The sequence below is a fragment of the Schistocerca piceifrons genome, chromosome 3, assembly GCF_021461385.2.
Source record: "Schistocerca piceifrons isolate TAMUIC-IGC-003096 chromosome 3, iqSchPice1.1, whole genome shotgun sequence".
Classification (NCBI taxonomy): Eukaryota; Metazoa; Arthropoda; class Insecta; order Orthoptera; family Acrididae; genus Schistocerca; species Schistocerca piceifrons.
The window spans coordinates 843,934,635-843,950,012 of NC_060140.1; the positions used below are offsets into that span (position 1 = coordinate 843,934,635).

At 42.3% G+C, this 15,378-nt stretch overlaps 1 protein-coding gene across 2 annotated transcripts in view; it reads left to right on the forward strand.

Annotated features, from left to right (window-relative positions):
* The window catches only part of LOC124788107 (kelch-like protein 12), a 92,643-nt gene that overhangs the window by 23,941 nt on the left and 53,324 nt on the right, over positions 1-15,378 (forward strand). For both annotated transcript variants that reach the window (XM_047255227.1, XM_047255226.1), the window contains one exon: positions 3,183-3,354. In XM_047255227.1, the coding sequence (XP_047111183.1) occupies positions 3,183-3,354 (172 nt within the window). The remainder of the gene's footprint in view (positions 1-3,182; positions 3,355-15,378) is intronic.

Below are 15,378 nucleotides of genomic sequence, written 5' to 3' on the forward strand. Positions count from 1 at the left end.
TTGTATCGGTCCATTGTCCGATCGAAGCTGGATTATGGGAGCTTCGTCTACTCGTCCACTCGGCCATCCCTCTTATGCCGGCTCAACTCCATCTACCATCGGGGGATACGTCTTGCGACCGGAGCCTTCTACACTAGTCCTGTCGAGAGTCTTTATGCTGAAGCTGCCGAATTACCATTGACCTACCGGCGCGACGTACTGCTGTGTCGGTATGCCTGCCGGCTGTTGTCTATGCCCGACCACCCCTCTTACCAGTCCTTCTTTGCCGATTCTCTCGACCGTCAGTACGGGTTGTATGTGTCTGCCCTGCTGCCCCCCGGAGTCCGCTTCCGTCGCCTGCTTCGACAATTGGATTTTGCCCTCCCTACCACCTTCAGAGAGGGTGAGAGCTCGACACCACCTTGGCTCCAGGCTCCGGTTCATATTTATCTCGACCTCAGCTCACTCCCGAAGGAGGGTACTCCGGCTGCAGTGTATTGCTCACGGTTTGTCGAACTTCATGCTCGACTTGCCGGTCACACCTTTATTTACACTGATGGCTCCAAAACTGACGATGGTGTCGGCTGTGCCTTTGTCGTCGGGGCCGCCACCTTTAAATACCGGCTCCTCGACCAATGTTCGAGCTTTACGGCTGAGCTTTTTGCTCTCCATCAGGCCGTTCAGTATGCCCGCCGCCACCGCCATTCATCGTATGTACTTTGCTCTGACTCACTCAGTGCTCTTCAGAGCCTTGGAGCTCCCTATCCGGTCCATCCCTTGATTCAACGGATACAGCAGTCCGTCCATTCTTTCGCTGATAGTGGTGGTTCTGTCAGCTTTCTGTGGGTTCCCGGACATGTAGGAGTGCCTGGGAATGAGGCTGTGGATGCTGCAGCCAAGGCTGCAGTCCTCCTGCCTCGGCCAGCCTCCCATTGTGTCCCGTCATCTGACGTTCGTGGGGATGTATGTAAGAGGCTTGTGTCGTGGTGGTGGGATGCTTGGTCGTCCCTCCAAGGAAACAAGCTCCGGGCAGTAAAACCGCTCCCAACTGCTTGGACAACCTCCTCCCGACCATCTCGGCGAGAGGAGGTCCTTCTGACCAGGTTGCAGATTGGGCATTGCCGGTTTAGCCACCGCTACCTGCTCTCCGGTGACCCAGCCCCGCAGTGCCCTTGTGGTCAGGCATTAACAGTGCGCCATGTTTTATTGTCGTGTCCCCGTTTTAGTCAATTTCGTGTTGTCCTGTCCCTGCCATCTACTTTACCAGATGTTTTAGCTGATGACGCTCGAGCAGCTGCTCGTCTTCTGCGTTTTATAACTTTAACTGGTTTGTCCAAAGACATCTAACCTTTTTACTTATTTTGTCTGCATCTTTGTCAGGTCCTTCTGGTGTCCCCCCCATCCCCTTGAGTTTTACTAGATTCCATGTGCTCTAACAACAGTGACTGGGCGCTAATGACCTCAGCAGTTGAGCGCACTTAAACCCCATCAAAAAAAAAAAAACAAAAAATATCATATATTATCTCGATGTACTGCACTTGCAATGTTCTCACCGGCTCACAGATCTATGCAAAATTTTGTGTATCTGTACGGGGAATGCTGCATAACAGAAAACTGAAAGCGAGGCAGTATTACCTCTACTCAATGTTGATACTGATCTCTGCTTACTCTTCTTGACTATCAAGGCACTGGCAAAAGATTGTAACAACAGTCATGTCCCCTATTACTCAGGAAAGCCAAAAGAGGTGGTATGAGGAGGGGAGGAATATTGTGAACGTTGGTATTCTACGTAAACATTCATTTATTTCACATGAATAATCATTCCTGAAAAATGCTTGATACTGTCTACTTAGTTGGACTTTTAAGAATGGTAGATTACTTGATCTCATTAAAATGGGGTACGGGCTATAACTTACCAGTACGAATATTGTTTGAAAAAGTACTTGTGCCACTGTTTTAGGAGGGTATCCCTTATGCCATCTTAGCGTATCATTGAGCGTGGAAATTGTGACCTATAAGGGGCATGACTGCAAAACAATTTCTTACCTGTTAGTAGCATGTTCAGATCATGCCCCACCTGATTGGTGATCTGTGGGGAGTTGACAGTGGAGTTCGGTATTTTGGCGTGTGAGACTTCATTTGTTAATGATTGGCTCTGTTCTTCCCTCCCAGTGCTTGGCTCTAGTACTAAGTAAACTTTTCAGCCCTTTGTTGATTTTACGTTCCTTTCTGTATCATATTTTCCTGTGTTTAATCATAGGTCCAAAATCTCTTCCTGGTGGAGGAAATCGTTTACAGCAATACTTCATTGTACATCATGATCGTACTGGTACAGAAGAGAAATAGGTAGCACTGACTGGGTACAAGGTGAACTCATCCTTTCCTACAGGTGTATAGGCAGAGCAACTACATGTTATCTTTGTCTCCAGCTTGTATCTTTCCACCAGGGGCCTGCAGAAAAAGGTCCAATATGCTAAACTGTCCTGGAGATTGCCACATTGTCCCTTTATTCATTAAGCCCATCCTTCCAAATTGGACAATGAAAGTTTGTCAGTGGGTTTTATCCATCAACATGGTTATCTTTGTGATGATTTCAATTAACCTTTCATGTTAGCTTCATATTTTAATCACTTGTCTTTAAGGTATATGACTCAAAGGTTAACTACTTAAGTGTTGGACTAAACATAGAGAGATTTGATCCTTAGTCAATCCTAGTACTTTTTCCTTGCTTATGTCATTCACCTGTGGCAGCAATTTGTTAATGTGGTAAAGGCCAAATAGCATCAGGGTTTAGAATCCGTGCTGAACAGTATGTGCACTTAGAATGGGCTGTGTCAGTCAATTCAAAGTTCAGCTGAAGACAAAAGTATACCATCTCCTCCAAAAGGACCATGCCTAGCAAAGGACCGTAATGTTCAAACCAACCTCTGGATCGAGGACAGCATTACTTGATATAAAGTTAATCACAGTTTGAGTGTAAACATGGATGTTAGATAGGTTTGTTGCACACTACAGAGTGTATGATTAATTCTGAGTGTAACACCACAGCTGTATTTGAGAAAGTTGTCTGAATGTTTTTACTTCTGTAGAATGAATATGTGACTTTCCTGGGCTTCATGGTAAAACATTGTATCGAGTTTGGTGTTAAGGCGTCAAGAAAATGTGAATACGGTAGTAATAATTTAATATGTTCTTCCTGACAGAAATTTTCGTGAGGTCAGTCGTAGTGAAGAATTTCTAAACCTCTCTGCAGCAAAACTGGTGGAATTTGTGAGCAGTGACAACCTTGAAGTGGAGGGAGAAGACACTGTGTTCCAGGCGATCATGCGGTGGTTCAACCATAGTCCAGAGCTCAGGAGGCAGGAGTTTCATAAGGTCTGTAATGCTCTGAAATATTTATCCAGAAATTATATAATTCTGTTTGCAAAACAAATAACTCTGGTACATAGTACTTGCGTGTGATCCATGAAACTTGTACTATTTACTTTTACACAACATTTGTAACATGCTTTGGGTCTTCACAAAGCTGTAATGGCTTTTATTGGCAATTGGTAGATACTGCAGTTAAAGGTCTGTCTTGCAACTTGTGCTGTACAGTATTAGGAATGCAACTCCGTTTGGTTCTATGATAATTTATTAGACACGAGTATGCGTGCCCACCCACCCACTCACACCCACACCCACCTTTTGTTAAATGTAATATGTGAGTTTTCCTCTCCTGTGCCAAATTCCTCATTTCAGAGAAGCACTTACATCCAGTGCCCTCATTTATTTGTTGGAAATATTCCAGTCACTGTTACCATCTGCAACTCCCTTGAAACTCCCTTGATAACTGTGGAACTTATACCTTGATGCAAGGCATGTCTCATTACTCCATCCCTTCTTGTCAATGTTATTGACACGTTCCTCCTCTTGTCGATCTGCAGAGAACCACCTCATTTCTTATCAGCCCACCTAATTTTGAATACCCTTCCATAACACCACATCTCTATCACTTAGATTCTCTTTTCCAGTGTCCTGTACATAAACATATTAAGTAGTGAGACAATTTGCTGTTTTCCATTGCTTTCTATCTGCATTGTATGTTCACCTCTTCTCAATACTTTATGCAGGATGGAATACGGTGGTTGTGGCGGAAGTAATGCATCTGTTTGTAACACCGTTTGGGGCGGAGCTTGGCCTGCTGCAGAACATACATATGGTATGTGGCGGTGGTACAGCAAAATACTCCGCCAGCAGTCTTAGTGCTTACAAAGCTGTTCTGTTTGCCAAGTGATCCAAGGATAAAACAAATTGTTCTGTCCTGTTTCAGCATGTCTGCTTGAACACTAAATTATTATTGGCCCTTATTACCATATACAGTATGTCCCAAACCTGTAGAGTCAAAATTATCTAGATTAGAGGATCCTAAACAGAGTGCTTTGAGATAAGAGACTAATGATCAAAAATGAATATTTAGTTTCTTATTGATATAAACAGTTTGCACTTTATAGCAACAACTAAAGCTCATACCAACTGTTGACAGTGATGACCATCAGTTTTAATGTATGTATTACTACATAATCCATCAGCGAGACTGGACACTGGATTCAAAACGATTTGGTTTCATTGCTAGCAAATATTGTTCACGAGAATGTTGTAATTGCTGCTCCACCAGCGTTCTCTGTACTGCACCCTAGGAAGTGTGTATTTCAAGGAAAAGTTGACAGCTGTTTATTGATGAATATTACCCCACACAGTACTATACTTCTCCTCAAATTTTACTGTATTAACAGCTCCATTTCTAATTTCAATGATAAATTTCTTACATTTTGGATAACTCCTGTTACAAAACATTTCTCTGTTAAAGATTGATTAGATGTCTGTGCGCTGCATACACTGCACAACACGTTAAATGTGTGTCTAAAAGTCCCTGTGCCCAGTAACACCCTATCTTTGATAAGCAGTCACAAAATATAAACAATGGTAAACTCTAATATGGACACATTAGATGGACATGTAATTTGTTTTAAATGGCACTTGTTCTTTAATAAGCATTTGACACACACACACACACACACACACACACACACAGAGCTTAATCACTAAAGATGTCAGTGTTAAGCTGAGCATATTACATTGCATGTGTCTTCTACGATGTATGTTGAAGTAAAGGAATGGTATCTGTATAGACATTGATGCTTACTGGCTATTCACCATATGGTGGAGATGTTGACTTGCAGACACACAACAAAAGGACTGCTGCACAAGTAAACTTTTGGCCAGAAGGTCTTCTTCTGAATTAAACACCACACACACACACACACACACACACACACACACACACACACACACTGAGATGGCTGCTGAGGCCAGACTGGGAGCAACTGTACATAATGGAAGAAGCAATCTGGGTGTTAGGCGGATAGGGAGGGATAGCAAGAGAAGGGTGGGGGACAGTAAGTGTTGGTTGTGGGAACATACAGGTACGAGGTGGTAAGAGGGTGGAGCAGCTAGATGGCAGAGGGAAGAGGGGAGGGGGGGGGGGGGGGGGGGGAATGGAAAAGGAGATAAGTAAAAAAGACTTACCTCCACCACCAGGATTGCTTCTTCCATCCTGCACAGGTGTTTGCAATCTGGCCTTGGCAGCCAGATACAGTGGTTTTTGTGGTTTTTTTATTCTTCTTCTTCTTCTTCTACTACTACTACTACTAAAGCCTTTTGGCCTAAAGCTACTGGCTCAGCAGTCTTGTTGTTGCACCTGTCTGCGAACTCAACTTCTCCGCTTGGTGGCGAGTAGCATTCTATCCTTTTCATAATTTGTCCTTATTCCATCGTATTTGATTTCATTGTTTGGTGCTTACTGGAATATTTGAAATTGATCATCACTTTTCATTTGGCAGTGTAGTGGACCAAGGAACAGCTGCTGAAAAACCAGAGTGAAACACAAGCAGTTATTGCTTGTTAGGAGGTGTTAGTCTTCCTGTGGATATGGTAACGTCTGTAGATGTTTTGGGAGACGGGAGGTTCGTGGAGAAGTGGAAATCTGTCCTTTATTCAATTATTCGACTTAATTCCTCCATGAAAATGAAAAAAATCTTTAATTATCCCATCCATCTAGTACAGTCATTCATTGCTTGAGCCACAGTGTGGTTGCGACATGGAGCGAGGCCAGGCAGCAGTCTTCTGTTTCTACGGCTGGCTGCAGCATTCCCAGTGGCATGGAGATGGCATTGCCTGGATTCAAAGTGTGGATCGAAACTGAAGAGCAAGGCTGGTGACTGGTCCGGTGTTGGTATCAGGGCTGAGTAGACAGGCAGAGATCCTTTTTTCACAATCTGGTGGTGGCAGAGTTCACTATGGAGACTCCCAGCCAACGTATGGCAAGTGTCATGCGTGGTCCTGCCGTGCTGAATGTGACGTAGTCACCTGGGCTGACGTTTAAATGCTGATGCTCGGCACTGAATTTGCAGAAGGGCTGCATTTGTGGGCCACTGTGAACCATCTGGAACAGCCTGTGATCTGCCCATTGAGGACGCGTAAGTCAGTTGAGCCGGACTGGCTTCTCAAAAGCTGGTCCTGAGACACTGGTACCTACAACAGTGTCATGGAAGTCGTGCTGCTGCTGAAGGATGCTGATCAAGCACAGGTGATGGCCAGCTGCAGCTGATGTCTGTGACTTTTGACCTAGTTTCAGCACAGTTGGTATGATGATATGGGAGCTTATAACGCAGTTCACCTGCTGTCTGACTGTGGCCTCCTTGCAGTTCTATGCTCCGACTTCTGTTCAAAATTCTTCTATAGTTTTGTCCCATTACAACAGTATTGTATTTAAATAGTTTAATGTTGCAGACATCAGTTGTCATTGTTAGGCTATATACATTTACTATCACATCATCTAATAAACTACATGTCGTCAAATGACTTACAACTACAATGAAATTAAATATTCTTTCCTCAAATATCAGTGCTGACAATTTACAGTAGGAGGCAGCCTTTCACGGCAGGTATTTGCAATACGTGTACCGGGTAGTGCAGTGCGCGCTGTGTGCATCTCAGGATGCTGAAACATTATGGGTGTGTTTATTAATCAGTACACTCGGAGTAGCCTTTAGTTTCTGCCACCAGGTGAAAATATGATGCTGTCAGCAGTCAAAATGTAAAATGTTTCCTGTTTTGATGTCGATATGCTGTTTGTCACTTGACTTCTTTCGTGAAGTGACTATTGGTGTAAAGGATTCAGAAGGTTGAGGTTTTTTGTATGAAATGGAGTAGCTATTGAGAAGGCAATGCACTGCTGGTAAAGTTTTTATCAAAATGCCAGCAATAGCAGTCAGAATAGGAGCAATAGTAGCACTGAATTGCAGGAATATTGCCAACAGAAATAGCTGTGGACAAGTCCCATGTCAATAAATGAGCAACAGGATATGAAGAAGAAAGTTGTAGAAACAGGTGAATTAGGTGGTGCAGCAGGGAGGAACTTTAGCTCATTTTCCATGGCATTTATTGATGAAGCTGCTGTAGCTACAGCCACTGAGCAGCAAACTTTTGAAATCCTGCGGTCAGTGCTAGAGATGTCACGAGAATACTCTCTTTCCCAGTTAACAGTTCAAAAGATATTGTGGCGCATTTTACACGGTCATCTCTACACAAGATTCAAACTGTGCACTAAATGAAGCCCCAAATAGACTGTCATGCTGTGACTTTGCCCTTAATTTTTGACATGCATGTAAATGGAGAACATGTGGCTGAGGAATATTCTTTGGGAAGGAGAGTCACATTTTACTCTGGTAGGGGCTGTGAAAGGGGTTCCACTCTGCCACATGTTGTGCAGGAACATCCACTGCACTCAGCTTATGTGAATGTGTGGTGTGTTTTCACAATCTCCCTCATTCTCGGAGATGACACATCATTGGCCTGTTAGATGTACAGTGATATTTGCACAATATAAGGACTGTCTTGTGCAGCATACAATTCCAGCTTTGCAAGAATGCAACTGTGTCCACACCACTATTTTCATGCAAGATCGGGTGACACCACACGTCGCTTGCGAGGTGAAAGATTTGCTTCTAGAAAGCTTTTGTAATGATTGTCATATCTAGGCAATTTCAAGATGTGTGACCTTCCAGATCCTGTGACCTAAATTGTGGTTGTGGGGGTACCTGAAAGATTGTGTCTTATCAGGGATGTAACCCACCTCTTCTTGATCTGAAGGCTACTGTACGATGACATGTCACTCTGATGACAGTGGATAAGCTGTGAGCAACTGTCGACAGTGCCGTGTTATGGGCACAGCATGTTGCTTAGTCAGGAGACACGTATTGAATACATGTTGTAACTTGTGACCAAAAAATGCCGGAACCACCATTATCAAGTGTGTGGTGTTCCTCCCCTTTTACTGCACCCACACTGCCTGTCTGCATACAGTGCTATATCCTCACCTGGTGGCAGGAAGTAGAACCGTTTTTTTCCCCTCCCAGCATACTCCTTGAGCGCACCGATTAATGAACATAACAACGATGTTTCAGTTCCCCACACTGCAGCACTCTTAATACTGTCAGTTTAAATATAACCACCCAGTATTATGAGCATTTGGCCATGGTCCAAGGCATAACTCTATGCCTAATGTTTCACCCTCCAATGCCGGAGGCATCATCAGAGGCTTTAACAACTCAGAAAGCGAAGCTCACCAGGCCAAGCTGTAAATATACACACAACGGTCAGTTTGTGATATCGACTGCTGCCTAAGATCACAGAGTTGCCCTGACATGTACTCTGGAGCTTGTTGTGGGGTAGAGTCGGTGCTGTTTGTTTTCTTTAGCACCAAGGCCCACAACTAGTCTAATTTCAGTCCTCCTCCTTTGCTGTTGAAATTGTTTTTAAGGGTCATGTTTCTGTGGCCTCTCTGTACATCTTAGTGTTTTGATTATTAGATCTTGCTGAAACCAATGTGTGAGAGAAACGAATTTGACAGTTTTCCATGCTAGTGCATGATCTGCTACTGCTGATTTATCCATCTTGCCCAAGCAGCTATTGCTCTCGTGTTTCTAAAGGCAGGTGTTAACACTTCTTTGTGTAGTCCCTCTGTACATTTGGCTGCAAGTTCAAAGGACTCTGTATACTACTAATGTGGCAAGCAATGGATTTAGGTCCTTTGCAGTGTTCAAATGTTTGTGGACCTTTCTTACTGGTTTCAGCATTGTATCAGTACTGTGTTTTCTCGATGCTTTGCTGATGCTATCTGTGACAGTTTTTACAAATTGAAGAAAACTTTCTTTTTAGTTGGTTCCTTTTTGTTAGAAGCTCTAGACCCTTTAGGATGTAGTGCCTTATTTATCTCTGCCAGAGTTTTCATTTTTTCGGAATGCTGTTCATAAGTGATTGAGCTCATCTTCAAAGTACTGTGGTTCACAGATTCATTTAGTCCAGTCCATCATTGTTTTGGTCACTCCTGTTCTCTGCTTGAGATGGTAATTGGAATTTCTGTGAAGGTATCTCTCTGTGTGAGTGGTCTTTCCTTAAACATTATGTCCTGAAGTTCCGTCACATTTTGTAGGTACCTGTACATCAAAACACCAAATTTGGCCTTCTTTCTCTTTTCCTCTGGTGAACTTAATTTTAATATCAATATTGTTCAGAAGATATAGAATGGTCTCATGGAAGAAGGAAAAATAAACACTCTAAATTTCTAAATCTAATACAAACAGTTCTGCTTGCTGAGCTTGTTTGAATCTGTAATGGCTTTCCATGTCATTAAAGCATCCAGTGATATCTCCAGGACTGGAATATGAAATTTTTGGTAGAGAGCTACGTCTTGGACAACAGACTAATGTTCATAATACAAATGTCAGCAATTTACGGGACTCCTCCATCTGAGCCCCCCTCTGTTTTAGTCTTCCTCCCATATACAGCATCAGTTGAGTTATCTGCACCAGTAACCTGCAGTGTGCAGAGCCAGCTCGTGTCGCCCTGGACTGCCATGCAAGGTACACTCCACTTTCATGTTGTAAATAGCTTGCTACTAATTAGTAAATAGTACTTGCATGAACACTGTGTTGGACATTGCCTGGCTCAGGCACTGCATACCTCCAGAACTGGAGATACTGCATGGGGTGACACACACTGGTTAGGTGGCAGTATGCTGCCCAAAGGAGACCCTGTGGTTCTGAAGTTTGAATATTGTTATGGATTTGTGTTTTTCTATTCCCTATACTAGGAGCCATGCCTCCTGAAGGTAAATCATAACCTGTTCGTCTGTCTCTTTGTGAATTTCACAATTTACGCCATGTTAGCAGCTACTGTCCCTCTCTTTGAATGTTTCGTGTTGAAGTAGTTGAAAATAAACGCATGCATTTACATTGAGATTCTCTGCAGAAAGTAAGGTAAATGCCCATTTACAGGTTCCTTTTAACATGGCTGTGTAATTGCATGAATTGCCAAAAATTTGTATCCCCACTCTGTCTCTGCCTGTTGCACGAAACCGAAGGTGATTTTGTACCTACATAAGAAAATGCATCCAATAATACATGAATGTTGTTGAAGAAACTAAAATATTCAGTCACATTCACATCTACATATGTACATACATACTCCGCAAGCCTCCGTATAGTTCATGGCAGAGGGTACCCTGTACCACCACTAGTCATCTCCTTTCCTTTTCCACTTGCAAACTGGGTGAGAGAAAAACATCATACAAGCCCAAATTTCTCTTATGTTGGTGGTAGTAGAGTTATTCTGCAGTTAGCTGCAAATATCTGTTCTCCAAAAATTCTCAGTAGTGTTTCACAATAAGATCATCTTCTTCCCTCTGGGGATTCTCATTTGAAGTCATGAAGCATCTGTGTAACACTCGTAACACTTGCTTGTTGATTGAACCCACCAGTAACAAATCTAGTGGCATGCCTCTTAATTGCTTCAACATATTTCATTAATCTGACATGGTGTGGATTCTAAACACTCAAGCAGTACTCAACTAGGGGTTTCAGGTGTACTCTTTATGTGGTATTCTTTACAGATGAGCTAGAAATCCTAACAATCTCCCAATAAACTGAAGCCAACCATTTGCCTTCCCTACTCCTGTCCTTGCATGCCCATTCCATTTGATAGTGCTTTGCAACATCGTGGGTAGATATCTAACTGATCAGACTGTCGAGCAGCATACCACTAATATTGTATTCCAACATTACAGGGTTATTTTCCCTACTCATCTGTATTAACTGGTATTTTTCTACATCTAGAGCAAGCTGCCATTCATCACACCAATTATAAATCTTTCATCCATTATCCTATAATCACTCAATGATGATACTTTCCTGTATACTACAGCATCATCAGCAATCAATTGCTGGTTGTTACTCGCCCTATCCATCAAAGTGATTACATACGTAGAAAAAAAAGAGCAGTCCTGTCACACTTTGCTGGGGCACTTGTGACAATACCCTTGTCTTTGATGGACACTTGCCATTTAGGACAATGTATTGTCTTCTATTACGTAATAAGTCTTTGAGCCACTAGAGTACCTGGGAACCCATTCTGTATGCTCAGATTTTCATTAAGTCAGCAGTGGGGCACCATGTCAGATGCTTTCCAGAAATCTAGAAATATGGAATCTACCTGTCACCCTTCACCCATGTTACCCAGGATATGGTATGCTTCCACAGAATGGAAAGTTAAGACAGTTTTCATCTATTTCACAGCTTCTCTGCTGTGCTAATCAAGTGATTTTGAGTAAAACAGAGATAGAGTATGACAACTTGATACAAAGACTGTGTGAGTGCCTTAATTGAACTTGTATGAACAGAACTTCTCTCTCTTTGAAAACAAAAGAGAACTGCTACAACAGTAGCAAATGTAATCTAGAACTAAATGTACGTTGTATAAAGATTATACCGTATTTACTCGAATCTAAGCCGCACTGTTTTTCCGGTTTTTGTAATCTAAAAAACCACCTGCGGCTTAGAATCGAGTGCAAAGTAAGCGGAAGTTCTGAAAAATGTTGGTAGGTGCCGCCACAACTAACTTCTGCCGTCGAATATATGCAGCGCTACACAGGCATGCTTTGCAGGCACAAAGATAAATACTGGCGCCAAAACCTCTGCATCAGTAAATAAATTTAAAAAAAAATGTTGAAGATGAGCTTTTTTTTTTTCTCTGCCCCGAGTTTTGACCACTGCATTTTCATACATAATCCAACGAAGTAAATACAAATTCCGTATTGTTCATCTTCGAATGTAGCAGGCTAGCAGCATTTCAGTGTACTACGAAAATCCGACTGGCAAGACTGTTTGGGATGTTTGTCAATATGGCCAACTCGACATTCTGAATTTTTTCCTACCTGTGAGAAGAGATGGTTGCTAATATGAACTTTTATGAATTGTGAATCACATGCAGTATTCTCTTCACCATAAGAATAATATGAATATAAACATTTTGCCATGTATTCTTTCGTATTTGCTGCTATCTCATTTAAATCCTGTCTGCCTAATAAATTATGAAACTAGAGTGAGACAACAGCAAACGCGGAAGAATATACATATCATGTCATGTTTATATTCATATTATTCTTATGCCTAATAGTGATACAATTAGAAATGAAGCACGGCAATTGACTAGATTTTTAAATCTAGGATGACTCTTATTTCTGTGCAGAATGTAATGTACTAAAGAGGCGTCTGCAAAGATTTTCAAACAGAGAAAATTTTTTACTAAACTCTCGTTCAGAACATCTTCTATCATACACAGTCTATTATTTGGTTCTTGATGATCATTATCAAAGTAAGCAGCAGTGTAAGTAACAACAAATAGCAGTCTCTTGCCATTGTTTCGCTAATGAGACGATTCCTCTTTTTTTTTTTTTTTAGCAATGGTAGCATGCACAAAAGCAAGCCACGCCGCGAGCGGTGAAAGGCCTTAAACACTCATTATCAGAATATGACAAACAATGCATGACACAGTAGAGTAATGCATTTTCAGCTTAGAGTGACGTAAACAACTGTAACAAAGAGAACGGCACTTATCAGATCAAAGAAAAATAAGCAATCAATTCAAACCAGACGAAGCACGTGAAAAAGGAAGGGTACCCGCATAAATACGGACATAGTGCCTGATACATAGCAATGGCTACCTGGCAAAGCTTACAACTCGAACCAAACTATTGTAGTTGTATTGTCATTCAGTTGACCTAAATTGTATCTCGTATTACAATGGACCAACTTTGTTTCGATTTGGAGGTGCGGCCTAAAACTTTTCTCTCCCCTTGAATTTCAAGTCTCAAATTTCAGGTGCGGCTTAGATTCGGGAAAATTTTTTTTTCCTTGATTTCGAGTCTAATTTTTCAGGTGCGGCTTAGATTCGAGTGTGGCTTAGATTTGAGTAAATATGGTAAGCCAAAAAATACACGTAACTGCTTTCCACATTGGTGTTAATTTGTCGCAAACGGTGTTGTAGGCATTTTTTGCCCATAACAACCATTTTCATCATAAGCACTGGTAACTGGTAGAGTGAGTTGAGTTGAGTTGAGTTGAGTGTGTGTGTGTGTGTGTGTGTGTGTGTGTGTGTGTGTGTGTGTGTGTGTGTGTGTGTGTGTAATTACGTTGGCCACACAGATGGCTGCTGCTCCCCTTAATTGTTATTCATATGTACTCATACGATCAATATTTTGGAACATTGTTTAACATCACAAGAGTAGGTGCAGGATGTACCAGCCATACCTTTTAAGTAAATATGTCATACTTCATGGGGAATGGCTGTTGTAGACAAATATGGGACTCCAATACTGCTGCCCTGGACAAGGTCCTAGTAGAATTGGTTTGACATTGCCGTCCTCTAATCTGTTATGAAGTGTGGATGACTGTGGCATGCTTCGCTTGCCATGCATGAGGTGAACAGAGGGAGTGAATTTCAGCGCCCTTACTGCCTGCTCTTCTTGAATAGCACCAAGGTGCTGCCACGCTAACATCGCCCTACAATAGATGGATCAGTGTCTGCTTCTATCATATTGTGAGGCACATTAGAGGACTGGAAATTAATCAGAGAAGTGGCTCAAAGTGTAGCGATTGGGAACTTTCTCTTGCTGGTCATCTTCCCGTTTCAGTACTTGTTCTGGCTTACCTCAGTCAGATGCCAATGCCCCAGTATATGAAAGCAACTTTGGCTATGAATATTTGTTTTACATCATGTATCAGTAAACATTTGTCGTCTTGAGTTACAGAAAACTTGACTTGATTTATATACAAAAGGAATAGTTTGAATCAGAGTAGTTGGCATTTGACATCTCTCAGGCTGGACTACTGCCGTTACTGTCCCCCACTGTGCTGCCGCTTCCATCATGCAGAGGGTGGTGCCTGCCAGCTCACAAGTAGCATTCTCAGAAATGAAAATTTCACATGTATCAGGAAAGTGTGTACCTCCATTTTTAATTAAAACTAAGAAGAGATTTTTGATGTGCCTAGAAAAACTAGAGATCTATGCCACACATGAATTTCAAATGATAGAAACTCCTGGTTGGAAGATCAACAATATTCGGAAAAGAATAGACAGTTGTGAAGCAGCCATTGAAATCAAGCATGTTATCTTCAGCTGCATGTTGTGCCACAAGGTGGGCTACTTCGCTCTTGGCCACAGTTTGGCTGTGGTCATCCATCCTGTTGGACAGCTGGTTGGTTGTTATACTGTGCCTAAACCATTCAATCTCTCCCAATGGCGTAACCATAAAAATTTCTTTCTCTAGATCCCACCCCTCCTCTCACAATGACCTTCACCTTTTTCGATTCCACCAGTCCCTGTCCCTCTCAAACCTGGCATTGCAAAAACACATTTTCGTGGCACAAGCATCTCTGAACCATCTCTCCCTCTGCAAGATACTTCTATTCTGCAATCTGTACTACATACGTCACATCTTCAAAATTGAATCCTTCACTCTCCAGGACCTGGAAGAGTATGTCAGTCACCATCTCTGTAAGTTATTGAACCTGCTGACATTCTGCTGCTGCCTTGGGGCACAACTATTCACCCCCTGTCCTACCCAGTGTGTTCCTCCTCGTCAATCCCTCATAGCATCCAGACTCTGTTTAGTGGATCTTTTCAAGTTACCACATCCCCCCAAAACTCTCTACCAGCACATCAAATCTGGAATCTAAACAATCCCCTAACACTATTGTGAACCTTTCCACCAAAATCCTCAACCCCATAGAAGTTTGTCTTATCCAAAGGCCCCACCTTTAGCCCTACTTCCAAATTTAACCATATTGGACTTGTCAAAGACCTACTCTCCTCCTGAACCCTGAAATGGAAATACTACTTTGCCACCAGTCCCTCCAACCCAAGCCAATCTATTTCTGACATTGAATCCTGCCTATCCAGTTCATAGTACCATCCAACTGTGGTCTGAGGTCCTCCCCCTCCTCCCACCTAACCACCCCA